General features: G+C 52.1%; 1 protein-coding gene across 1 annotated transcript in view; it reads left to right on the forward strand.

Annotated features, from left to right (window-relative positions):
• Nucleotides 1–10,763, forward strand: part of NOS1 (nitric oxide synthase 1) — an 80,304-nt gene extending 69,541 nt beyond the window's left edge. Inside the window, exons 22-29 of the mRNA XM_028116601.2 lie at nt 241–410; nt 3,083–3,293; nt 4,015–4,102; nt 5,863–5,984; nt 7,063–7,211; nt 8,489–8,683; nt 9,263–9,381; nt 10,389–10,763. Of these exons, the coding sequence (XP_027972402.1) occupies nt 241–410; nt 3,083–3,293; nt 4,015–4,102; nt 5,863–5,984; nt 7,063–7,211; nt 8,489–8,683; nt 9,263–9,381; nt 10,389–10,404 (1,070 nt within the window). The 3' untranslated portion in view covers nt 10,405–10,763. The remainder of the gene's footprint in view (nt 1–240; nt 411–3,082; nt 3,294–4,014; nt 4,103–5,862; nt 5,985–7,062; nt 7,212–8,488; nt 8,684–9,262; nt 9,382–10,388) is intronic.
• The last annotated feature ends 2,456 nt before the right edge of the window (nt 10,764–13,219 follow it).

The raw sequence follows: 13,219 nt of genomic DNA on the forward strand, positions 1-13,219 counted from the left end.
AACTAATTTGCTCAGTTGATTTTGGATATGCTCCTTGCATGCATGAGGCGATCACAGGGTCCCCAGAACCCTGGGTCTAGGTGTGGGACATGGAAGGTGACAAGCCAAGGGATTGCTTGGCTCACCCGGCCCCAACCTCTGCCCCAGGAGAAAATCTGGCCTTCCTGACTTAGACCCAAGCCCTTGGAGCTCAGACTCTCCTTCCCCCATCCACCCCTCACCTCCATTGTACCTCCATAGGAGTCATCAGTAACTGGACAGATGAGCACCGCCTCCCGCCCTGCACCATCTTCCAGGCCTTCAAGTACTACCTGGACATCACCACGCCGCCAACGCCATTGCAGCTGCAGCAGTTTGCCTCCCTGGCCACCAGCGAGAAAGAGAAGCAGCGTCTGCTGGTCCTCAGCAAGGTGGGTCCCTGGCCCCCTACAACTCCAAGGGTACCTTTCACCTCTGAGTCGGGGGAGAGTTATGTAGCTATTAGAACAGTCGTCCAGCAGATGGCAGTGTGGAGCAAGAGCTGCCGATTTTCAGTTTGCAGATGGTCGCCATATTGGCTAGTCCATTTTGGCTTGTCCTCACCCTCCCCGCTCACTCTAACTAAGGTCTGACAGAACGAGGGTAGCCCTGTTGAATCTCAGAGCTCTCTGGCCCAGTAGAAATTACTGTTCTAACTCTTGTTCCTCCTTCCTTTGGAACTCTTGAGTTTCCATTAGCTCCATCTGAGCCCATGCTTAGAAGGAAAAGAAACAGAGAAGAATCCCACAGTACCCTGTTTTAGAGAGAGGCCTGTCCCAACACCGAGGACCTATTGGTAGGACTTGCAAGACAGAGGAGGCCCTATGATGGTAAAATGCATCAAACATTTCTACCACCCTTGCTCTGAAACCTAGGACTTGCTTGCCCCAAGCTGCTGCAAAATCTTACTCAGTAAGACTCCTACCCAGGAGGACTACCCAGACTTCTCCCAGTGGGGGCTCCTCCCCACTAAGCAAGCCATCAGCAAAGGATGGCTTAGCTTTCTTCTGCTGTCCAGGAGAGGGATGTATGATGGGCCGACAGGAAAAGGCTAATTCAAAGAATGTATGTTACAGCTGGTCCTTGAACAACGTGGGGATTGGGGTGCTGACCCCCTGTGCAGTAGAAAATCCACATGTAACTTTTGACTCCCCCAAAACTTAACCACTAATTTAGCCTACAGTTGACCAGAAGCCTTACTGATAACATAAACAGTTGATTAACACATATTTTGTATGTTTTATGTATTATATACTGTACTCTTACCATAAAGTAAGCTGGAGAAAAGAAAATCATAAGGAAGAGAAAATTCATTTACAGTCCTCTATTACATTTATCAAAAAAAAATCTGCATATAAGTGGACTTGCGCAGTTCAAACCCATGTTGTTAGAGGGTCGGCTATATTTAGAAATGAGAAAACAGACATGAAAAGGAACACTTAGAGAGTTGTAAGTGGTTCACTCTGGGAAGTTGGAAACAGATTGGAGAAGTAGAGCGTTAATTTTCTTCGTAAACTTCGCAGAATTGTTTAACTTTGTACACGATGTACATGTATAACTTTAAAATGTTAATTAATGGGGGAGGGGCTGCTTTAAGAGGGATCAGAGATTGCGCTGTTTGCATGGGATGAGTTCAAGTAGAATTTGATAAACTGTACGTATTAGCCTGTTTCTTCTGAAGAGCACAAACTCCAAGGTGGGATTAAATAAGCGAGGATTTTTATTAAGGGAAACACCTGTGTGAGGGGGAAAATGGGCAAGAGTCCGATAAGGCTGGGAGGACCATCAGATCTCCAACAAGTCTGACTCCGAGTGACAGAGAGGGAAGGAACTGTGAATGGAAGCATCTGGAACTGCAGCCGCAGCCTTAGGAAGGACCAAAATGGGTGATCCATGTCTGTTTCCTGTGGACGTCCATTTCAGAGAGCAGTTCCTGAGGCTCTTGGCAGATTGCACCCCTGCAGGTCAAGGTCAGTGAGGCTGGAGGTCTGGGAGGCACGTTCTCGAGGATGCCATACCCTATCAATAAAGCAAGGATGATCTTTAGGAATGTGGAGGAAAGCTTGGTTATAAGGTACACTTACAATAGGCTTTACTCCTCAAAATCTGAGTCTTCTATAAGCAATCAGGGACTGCCCAGAGCAGCTTCCGAGATGTAGGAAAACCTAATTCCAGAGCCCCAGAGAGTTCCTCTGTTTCCTGGTAGCAGCTGGGCTTTGCTGTCCACAAGCCCCTGCAAGCGGTCCTCCACACCCTAACCTGTTCCTTTGGGGCTGTCATTCACCGTCTTGAACTTGACCTATGCTCCCTGCCGATGCATCTCCAGCCCTGCAAATTCACAGGTCACAGGTCTGCATTCCATACCAGCAAATCATGACACTCTCCACAGTGCTTTTCTCCTGACCTTTGCATGTGGCAGGACCTATACTGTTAGGAGCACAAATGCTGGGGCCACACTGCCTAGAGCAGGGGTCAGCAGCTTTTTTCCATGAAGAGTCTGGTAGTAAATATTTTAGGCTCACGGTCCATGAGGTCCGTCTCACAACCATTAAACTACACCATTATAACCCAACAGCATAGACAGTACCTAAGTGAGTCAGCATGGCCAGGTTCCAGTCATATCTTATTTATGGGACAGAAATTCGAATTTCATATCACATTCTCGTGTCATGAAATAGTATCCTTCTTTTGATCCTTTACCCCGACCATTTAAACATGTAAAAACAGCTCTTAGCTCGTGAGCCCTACAGACACGTAGTAAGCCACATTGACCTTTTGGGCTGAAGTTTGCCACCCCCTGACCTAGACTCAAAACCCAGAATCACTGCCTCCAGGCCCAAGAGCTTCTGTGTTTGTCAGTTTCCCCCGCTATAAAATAGGGACGACAGTCACATGTATTTCATAAGGTCGTCGTAAGAATTTAGACCTGGCTGCGGAGTAATTACTGTGTGAGTGTTAGGTATCCTTATCACTCCTGACCTCCTTCCCCAGATGTTCTGATGCCCTCCCTGGAAATGTGTACCCGGAGCAGGGTGCAAGTTCTGCATCCCTTTCCTTGGCACAGGGTTTGCAGGAGTACGAGGAATGGAAGTGGGGCAAGAACCCCACCATCGTGGAGGTGCTGGAGGAGTTCCCGTCCATCCAGATGCCTGCCACCCTGCTCCTGACCCAGCTGTCCTTGCTGCAGCCCCGCTACTACTCCATCAGCTCCTCCCCAGACATGTACCCCGACGAGGTGCACCTCACCGTGGCCATTGTCTCCTACCGCACCCGAGGTAGGCAGAGGCCTGGGGAGAGCCCCCTGGGTCTGCATTTGCAGAGGCCCCGGGAGAGCCCCCTGGGTCTGCATTTGTTCCCCAGGGGCCTCTGCAGGGCTGCCAAATCCCAAATCCCCAAGAGGAGACCCACCCCAAGGCCAGGAACTGGGGGAAGAAGCAGGGCAGGCAGACTGTCCCCTTAGGCGGAGCCAACCCTGTGCAGAGTCAGGAAGGAGGGAAGATGTGCACTTGAAAGCTTCCTCTGCTCCCAAAGCCTGAGAGTGCTTTTACTGCCTTCATCATTTCATCCCTCCCCAACCAAGGCAGCAACTGGATCAAGCCACCCCACCCATCCCTCGGAGGGGGGAGGTCTCTGCTGCATGAAGTCTCCTGGTTATAGGTCAGTCAGATATCCTAGCGTTTGTCTCCCATAATTTCCCTCCTTGATAAAGCAATTAAAATGCACGGTGCCTGAGAGAGCTCCAAGACCGGGATCCTGGAAGGCCATCGGGAGCACACTGACTGAGACCTTTGCGAATCCGACCCACCCTTACCCACGGCGACCCTGGGCAGTTTCACTATACCATACCCGCTTCCCCTTCAGAGGATCCAGACAGGGAATTCCAAGGCAGAAACTTGGCGTGGGGTTGTGAGCTTCTGCACTGGAGGGAGGGGGAGGCCAGTGACGGGGAACCCTGGGGGCAGGAGGCGCACCAGACCACTTTGCTTATTCTGCCAGATGGAGAAGGACCAATTCACCACGGTGTGTGCTCCTCCTGGCTCAACCGGATACAGGCTGACGAAGTGGTCCCATGTTTCGTGAGAGGGTGAGTGGCAAATGAAGAGAAATGAGCAGTTGTCCCAAATCTGCATACTCATGTCCTGAGCTGGGCTGGGTGGACCAGCCTCAAGGGTTCTGGAGAAATGGCTGAGTCAGACGGAATCGAGATCAACACTCAGTATCACTCCAAGCTGTTAAGTAAATGGGATCTTGGGACGGGCAATACAGCAGCAGCTAAGCAAGCTCCCCCTGCCGCCCCAGTCAAAGTCAGGTCAATGCAATGAATATTTATCAAGTGCATGTACTGTGCCAGATGCTGGGGCTACAGTAGACAACCCGGCAAATGCAGTCTCAGCTTTCCTGAAATCTGCAGACTGGTGGAAATTCTCTCCACTATCTACCAACCACCCTATCTGTTCCCACTATTTCGGAGATGGGGAAGATCCAAACCTTCCCCCCATCAGTCAGAGCTGTTTCTCTCGAACTCAGCTGTGTTTGTTTTTTTTTTTTTTTAAGATTTTTATTTATTGGGGCGCCTGGGTGGCTCAGTCGGCTAAGCATCTGCCTTCGGCTCAGGACATGATCCCGGGGCCCTAGGATCGAGCCCCACATCGGGCTCCCTGCCTGGGAACCTGCTTCTCCCTCTCCCTCTGCCTGCTACTGTGCCTTATTGTGCTCCCTCCCTCTCTCTCTCTCTCTCTGTCTCAAATAAATTTAAAAGGTTTTATTTATTTGAGACAGAGAGAGAGCAAACACAAGCGGGGTGGAGGGTGGCAGAGGGAAGAGGGAGAAGCAGACTCCCCGCTGAGTAGGGAGCCCGATGCGGGGCTCAATCCCAGGACCCCAAGATCACAACCTGAGCCGAAGGCAGACATTTAACCAACTGAGCCACCCAGGCGCCCCCCCAAACTCAGTTTTAAAGGACGTTCCTACCTACGATGAACAGTACTGTATCGTGCACTTAAAAATTTTGTGAAGAGGGTGGATTTCATTGAAGTGTTCTTACCACCATCAGATAAAAACTACAACTTAAACATTTTTCACAATGAGGGCCATACCTGAGCTGGTAAGGTTCCTGCTTTGTCAACCAGTGACTTCTGTACCTGAACAGTGGTCTTGACCAGTGATTTTTCTCAGCTCTTGAGAGTGGAGTGCTCAGAGGATGGTCCATATACCATGACCATCAGAATCCCCGGTGGTTCTTCAAAAATACCGTATCCTGAGCCAGATTTGCTGCACTGCCCAAGACTCTGCACTGTTAACACCACGGGGTGATTCTTCTGTACACAGAAGTCTGTTCCCTGATTTTAGGAGATCTCGCCAGTGCCTACATCAGTGGTTCTCAGCAGGGGCTGATTTTCCCCCTCAGGGCACCTGTGGCAAAGGCTGTGGAGATTTTTGTTTGTCACAGCTGGAGGGTGCTCCTGGCATCTAGGAGGCAGAGACCAGGGGTGCCGCCCAATATCCTACAGTGCACAGGACACCCCCCATAGCAGAGAAGTATGCAGCCCCAACTATCAGCAGTGCTAAGATCTGGAAGGCCTGAGTTAAAACAATGCCCTTGGTGGCTTAGCTCAGCAATGAGGAAAATTGGGAATTGGAGTGGTAGCCAGACACTGAAGAGCTCCTGTTTGGGGAACTCCCCAAAGCTGTGGGACCTCCCACTCCGATAAGGGGCACCTGACCCCTGCTAGAGAGTGGAATCCCACTGTATCACCAAGACGGCCATCTGGTCTACCCAAGGCCCAGCCACCCTTGATCAGATTTGAACGCAGCAAGCCTTCTGATTCTCTCTCTCTTGTCCAGAGCACCCAGCTTCCACCTGCCCCGAAACCCGCAAGTGCCCTGCATCCTCATTGGCCCAGGCACTGGCATTGCCCCTTTCCGAAGTTTCTGGCAGCAGCGGCAATTTGATATCCAACACAAAGGTGGGTCACAATTCAGCAGCCAGGTGATGTCCACCCCGTCTGGACCTGGGCAGACCCACCTGTGGCTCAGCCACCCAGAGGAATGACAAAGTTCTCTCTCCACTGAATCACTCCCTGGGGGAGGGCGGGGGGTGAGGGGTCATAGTACTGACCTGACCCATAGGTGAGGTTCATGGTTATACTTCAAAGGACCTGTCCTGACCAGTCTCCCACACAGCTTGTCCTAGGGCCTGAAATTCCAACCCAGAAGATATTTCTGTGTTACGCTAGGACCCATCTGAAATTTGAAGCAGCCCTAGGAGAGTAAATGTGTTTGTACATTTGTGGGATTGTCCCAAAGGCAGTTATTCAAGAGCAGGCTTTGCTGTGTGAGAGACCCAACAGATCAGCTCCAGGAGGAGAGAGAAAGAAACCCACAGTTGTGGCATGCATTAACCAGGGATTTGTTGAGCATCTAATAAATGCCAAGCACTGTTGTAGGTGCCAAGGGACAGCATTGAATAAGACAGAGAAACAGCTTAAAAAAAAAAAAAAAGCCACCCCCATGGACCAGTCATTCTGGTGGAATAGCTAACATTGATGAAGGATTCACTGTATGTTCACTGGGCTTGAATGTTTTACATCTCAGAGTAACCCTAGGAGGTAGATGCTATTATTACTTCCATTTTGTACCTGCAGAAATGGGCACATAGAAAGTTAAGTTGCTCATCATTGCACAAAGCTGGGTTTTGAACCCGGGTAGTGCAGCTCCACAGACTGGGCTTTCGGCATGACCCAGTAGCAGGGGATGCTAAGTAGCCAGGGGGGCAGAAGCAAGGATTGAGACCTAGAGAAAGGAGGTGTGCTAAAATCTGAACACACTTCACCTACTTCCCTCAGTGTACGCAGGTGCGTGCATGTGTATACATGGGTGTACTTGTGAGCAAGTACATACACCCCACCTGTCCCAGTGTTCATGTGCCTCTATCCATGTGGCGTGCACGAAGGTTCCCAGTACCCCCTCCCCTGGTACCACCAGCCACCCCCCCCAAATTGGGCATCAGAGCCGTGAGTGACGTGAGATCTTCCTGGTCCCCAGGAATGAGCCCCTGCCCCATGGTCCTGGTGTTCGGGTGCCGGCAATCCAAGATAGACCACATCTACAGGGAGGAGACTCTACAAGCCAAGAACAAGGGGGTCTTCAGAGAACTGTACACGGCCTACTCCCGGGAGCCGGACAAACCAAAGGTAACCCCCGGCCCGTGCACAGTGCCCACACCCCGGCCTTAGATACACACACACACACACACACACACGCGCGCGCGCGCGCGCGCGCTTGTACACTCATGCGCATCCCACCCCCAGTCACCCCCTCACCTATTCTGAATTCTCCAGGACATTGCTCTGTACTTCAGGAAGCAGGAGCAAAAAAATATCAGTTTAAAATATTTAACAGCCCATATTGTAGGATGCCACTTATGTGAAATATCCAGAACAGCCAAATCCATAGAGACAGAGAGCGGATCTGGGGTTACCAGGGGCTCTGGGGCAGGGGAATGAGGAGTGACTGCTCGTGGGTACAGAATTTCCTTTTGGGATGATGAATAAGTTCTAGAACCAGATAGAGTGATGGTTGCACAAGACAGTGGTGCACGAGATACCACTGAATTGTTCACTTTAAAATAGTTAAATGGTAAATGATATGTTTTGCATATTTTACCAAAATAAAAATATTTTTAAAATATGAATTTAAAAAAAACATGTAAGAGTCCACAAGAGGTGCTACCAGTCAGAATGGACACAGGCCACACAACTGGAGCGTGCTCCTCCTGGATCTTGGGGAGATCCAGGGGGTCTCAGGAAAGGGGCCAGGACAGCTGGGGTGGGGTGGGCACTCGGAGGGTGGGCAGTGGCCATCTGACAGCTGGGGTGGAAGTACACCAGTGTTTTCACAAGCAGGACAGCCATGCCAGGACATAGCAGCTTCGTGTCCACCTCACCCTGGGGGCAGTTTCCTAGACAAGTGGAAGACATCCCGAACAAATAAGGCAAATGCCCTGGAGGCTATGGTGGACACCCCTGTTGCCACCCCACTTTCTCTTAGCCCACTTTCTACTCCAGCTCTTCCTGCAGCAGCTGGTTTTGTGCAGGTGTGAGCTCACAGCCCCTCACCTCTCGATCTCTTGCTGTCTGCCCTGGGGCTTCTCTGGCACCCCAGCATAGGATGTACCCCGCACCTAGTTAACAGGTGTTAACACCCCAGGGGGGACCACTGGCCATTGGCCAGGGAGCAGGTAGATTGTGACCCACCCTGTGCTCCCCCAGGTTATGGCTCTGGGATGTGTTCCGCATGACCTTCGAGAGGGTCCTCAGCACAGCTGAGCTCCAACACGGGGTGCAGCTCATTCGCACACCCTCGGATCAGCTTTCCTTCTCTTACTCACTCCTCCCGCTCCCCTGGGTCACCTGTATCAGGCTCTGCCCAGGACCCAGCTCCTTCTCACGGGTCTTCCTGCTCCTTGCAGAAGTACGTGCAGGACATTCTGCAAGAGCATTTGGCAGAACCGGTGTACCAAGCCCTGAAGGAGCAAGGGGGCCACATCTATGTCTGTGGGGATGTCACCATGGCCGCCGATGTCCTCAAAGCCATCCAGCGCATCATGACCCAGCAAGGGAAACTCTCAGTGGAGGATGCAGGCGTGTTCATCAGCAGGCTGAGGGTGAGTGACAGGCTGGCTTCTTGGATCCCTTTGTCAGCAACTGGTTCCTGTCTCCTCTTCCTCACCCCACCTGTCTCAGTGATTAGAGGGGCCATGATGACATCCCCGCCTGCTCCCATTTTCCCACTTATGGTTCAGGGTAGAGGATACCCGTGGTCCCAAACCGTAGTTGAGAGAGAAGGTGGAGGACTGGGTGTTGGGTGTGCAGGTGCGTGTATTAAATATGGGTGGGGGCTGTGGTGTGTGAAAGTAACAAGCGGGTGGATCACTGGGTGGCTGGGTAGAAACCTTCCGAAACCGACTCTTCCTGCCCCCAGAACCAAGCTGCAGCACTGTCCTGTGCAGTTGTCCAGGTTGAACACTGCATAAAAACTTTTGTCCAAGGTGTGCCAGTTCAGATGTGAACTGAAATGTTCTTTGCCACCTGGGTTAGGAGGCCAGAGCTCCTCCAGGGGGCACTGGGTTACATCTTGTTTGTTTAGAACCCATCTTTTTTAGCGACATTCCATTCCAGGTTGTCAGCGTGTCTGTCCCTCTCCTGCCTTTGGCTGGCATTTGAGGGCTGTTTCTGTCCCCCAGGATGACAACCGGTACCATGAGGATATTTTCGGGGTCACCCTGCGAACGTATGAAGTGACCAACCGCCTTAGATCTGAATCCATTGCCTTCATTGAGGAGAGCAAAAAAGACACCGATGAGTAAGCAGGCTCCTTCCCAGGGGCTTGAGGGGCGGGCAGAACCCTCTTTTCCCAGTCCTAACGGCTGGAGGATGTCTGGCTTCGTTTGCCCTGGTTTTCCCACAGTGGAGAGTGGGCTACAAATGCAAATTCCCAGGCCACCCCAGACCTGCTGACTCTGAAACTCTGGAGTGAGAACCGAGGTTTATGTTTTTAAGGAGCCCTCCAGAGATTCTGAGGCCCCTCCAAGTGTGGGAACCCTGGTTTTGCATGTCCACGTCTGCCTGGGGCGCCCCCTAGTGGAATAACGGCTCCAGCCTCCGGGAAGGTGTATTCCCCGCTGCAGGTCCCTCCCTTTATACACCACCTCCCACACCCCCCAGATTGCCCAGAGCGTTCTCATCCACGCAGATCCCAATTGGTATTATTTTGACAATCTCACTGGTCCTCTCGAAATTGCTGGGAAAAGTGTGAGGCACCACAAGACTGGATTGAGTCTCACTAAACTTCACCTTAAGGCCGGGACCTCTTAACCACGATGGTAATGCCACTCACTCACCCCATGCCCCCCCACAGAGTGCCTCCAAACCACCGCTGTGTGCCCTTTATGTTAAATTAGGTAGGACTTGGGTTGTCTCATTTTCGGTAGCATAGGGAAGACACCCCATTTCTTAAGCAGCCTCATTTTTTCCCCATATGTACAAAACATATTTTGTGTCCAGTAGGCTCACTGTATTGCCTTTAAGATTCCAGCTCCTTCGGCCTATCAGGAAGCCCCTTTCATTGTCCCTCTTCCTGGCCAGTTGTGTTGGTGAGCAAGCACTCATTCATTCCTTCGTTATTTCGTCCATGCATTCAAGACGAGCCCCAACTAGGGGTCAGGTGCTGTCCAAGGCAGGGAGCCTGCCAAGGAACGGGCAGTGAAGCCCCTGTGCCCAGAGCTTTGTGGCTTCTCTGTGGCTCCTAAGGAAACAGTGCAGTTTTGCCTCCCTGGCACTAACTCCCTCCCCCCCCCCGTCTTCCCACAGGGTTTTCAGCTCCTAACTGGATCCTCTTGCCCAGACGGATGGCAGGGGGGCCATCCCATGTGCCCTGGTGGGGCAGCTGCAGGTTTTATAAGCGTGGACACTGCTGAACCTTCCCTCCGGGACCCCGCGTGGCCCCCGCTGTCCCTCTCGTCCTGTCGCTGTGGTTTTTCCTCTTCTGGGTCCTCGCCCCTCGGTGGTTTCCTTGGCCCTCTTGGGTTTTCTCCTTGAGTTGTCCTGCTGCAATGCAATGCCTTTATAATCCACAGTGGCTCTTACAAAACTGTTTCCCCCCTCTCTCTTCCCAACAAGGGCAGATCACCGGCGCATGACATCACTGGAATGTGGCCGTTGTTCTGGGGTCCCCCCGGAGAGGCTGCAGGGACCGCTCAGGGGGTTCTGAGCCAGTCTCTCTGCTGCTGAATCCCCCCCTTCTCCTTTTTTATGATGATGTCCTGGTCGTGTGGGTGTGTGTGTATGTGTGCACGTGCGTGCATGTGTGGCACAGGCCTGGGTCTCCGTCTGTCCTCTTGCCTGGACAAGCGTGTGGCCTGCAGACTCTCAGTGCCAAGAACCGTGCCCTGGTTCTCCATGCGTCCATAATTTTCTATCTGTGCTCATGTCCCTGAGACACTTGGAGGCACCCTCGTTGTCCTGGTTACAAAGGGCAGGGGAGAAGCAAGTGTGATGATTAAGGGGGAAAGCTCCGTCAAAAAGGGGCTCACAGAATTGGTCACATTTAGATTCTGGTACTAGTTAGCAGAGCCCTCCCTGGGAAACTAACCCATCTCGTGGATTAAGCACACCTCCTCACCAACCCTACCCCCCCATCCCAGACAGGATCACCTGATTTGGCCCTCCCTGGACCATCACACCCACAAGACAGGGAGGTGATGTCCCAGGGAGTATGCGGGAAATAAGAATCTTCCCATCTTTATCCCCGGGTGACTCTGGGCAAGTTACTTGTCCGCTGTTCCCCCTTGTAATGTTATGAAGCAAAAGAAGGATGCATAGATCAGCCTTTAAAGTGGTAGAGACTGGAAACAGTATCAAGGAAGAATATCGCTGCTATTTTTTTTATTGCCCCAAACAGGGCTGGCCCTTCCACTCTAGGAAGGAAATAACAGAAGGCCGGTAAATCGGGTAGGTCGGAGAGGAAAGCCATAATGAGACGCCACACGGCTTCCTCCACAGGACCACAACCTAGGGTGGCCTGGCCCTCATGCTCCTGGCCTTCTAAAAGTGATCCCCCAAGTTTCTAGTCTGATGAAATAATTTTGACGAATAAACGAACCTTGACTCCTATCAAAAATGGGCAGTGCAGTCTTCAGTGGGAATCAGGGTCAGTACGCTCCCCCCCCCACTTCCCCCCACAGCAGGCAACCTGCTGCGCCCACCCAGTCAGGATGAATGGGCTGGGAGGGCCCCTCTCTACCTACAAGTGCTCAAAATCAGGGGCCTGGAGAGAGCCAAGAAATTGCTAGAGGGGCCTGCCCCGGGCCCCCCCACCCAGGTTGGAGGGGAAGCCTTCTTCTGCAAGTGGGTTCTTCTGTTTTGTTGTGTTATGTTTTGTCATCCAGAGAGACAGCATCGCCTTTCTGTACGGCACAGTGGGTATTTCTTGCTGCTCCGTTTGGGGGGCCGCCAAAGAGAAAGTACCCTGGCCCTCTCTGGAAGGGCCTTAGTTCACAGAGTGCCAAAGAGGTGTTCCTGGGAGGGGACAGTCTCCGAGATTCTTGAAGGCAAAAGGCAAACTGGACCTCGCTTTTCTCCACCCTCCACAGCAGCCCCCCTCCCTCTGGAGTCCCCTCTCCCCTGCGTGCAGAGCTGGGCTGCCTCCAGTTACCACCTCCCCGCCTTCCTTTAATCCTGTGTCCTCTGGCTGGGGCTTCCACAGCAAGGAAGGTCAAGCACAAGCCCTTGGCGGGCTACGCCCTTCCCCACCCCCCACCCCCCTCAGCCCCCCATCCCCACCCTGTCCAACCTGGAGCTCCAGAGGCCCGTTGTATACACAGTTCTGGCCCCTAGCAGCTTTCCCCCCGGGGGCTTTCTTTCAACCCTTTGAGCCCTTTGGAGATATTTGCTAAAATGTCCCTGTTCCCCAGACCCTGAACTGTAGTGCCCAACCTCATTCAAGGAAGGACTCATCGGCGCTTTCCTCTCCAGACCAAGCCCTGCGTGTGAGTGCTTTTCCATCCCTGAATAAGTGCTTGTGTGCACTTCCTGTGTGCCGGACACCTCCTTCATGCACCCCTTCCCCTCCAGTAGCAGGCTTGCTGATGTATCAGGGAGTCCAAAGCAGTGATTATAGAATCGGGATGCATCTTTCTTCCCAAGAAGGATTTTTGTTTTTAAAGGAAACACCTTTCAACACCCAACGCAAGCTGCTTCAGGACTCCCCACTAGAAGACGGGAGACTGGTCCGATGTATTTCTCTCATTTGCCAGAACCCCTGTTATGAAAAGCCTCCCTGTAAGGAGCCTGTCAAGAGGCAGAGTGTGGAGTCCTGGTTTAGGGTTTAGCTCTGATCCAGGGTGGGTAAATGCTGCCCTCTTGTGGTGCTTTTATTTCAGTCCCAGTAGCCAAATCCAGGCGCAAAATTTGGTTTCACAGTAAGTGAGCAGAAAAATAGGATTGATTGGGCATTTGGGGGTTACCTAGATTACAGACTTTTCTGTTCCTCTCCCCCTTGAACTGGCCTGCAGTGGCTCCAACCCCATTTAACAAAAGTGAGTTTGGCCAGGAGGAAGGAGACATCCCCCTCTGCAGGAGAAGCTGACATGGTCATGCCCCCCCATTCATCACTATGAATCCAAAGCCAGCACCTTGTGTTA

Source organism: Eumetopias jubatus, unplaced genomic scaffold (assembly GCF_037043125.1).
Source record: "Eumetopias jubatus isolate StellerSeaLion01/CBP00866 unplaced genomic scaffold, mEumJub1_p1.0 scaffold_16, whole genome shotgun sequence".
Taxonomy (NCBI): domain Eukaryota; kingdom Metazoa; phylum Chordata; class Mammalia; order Carnivora; family Otariidae; genus Eumetopias; species Eumetopias jubatus.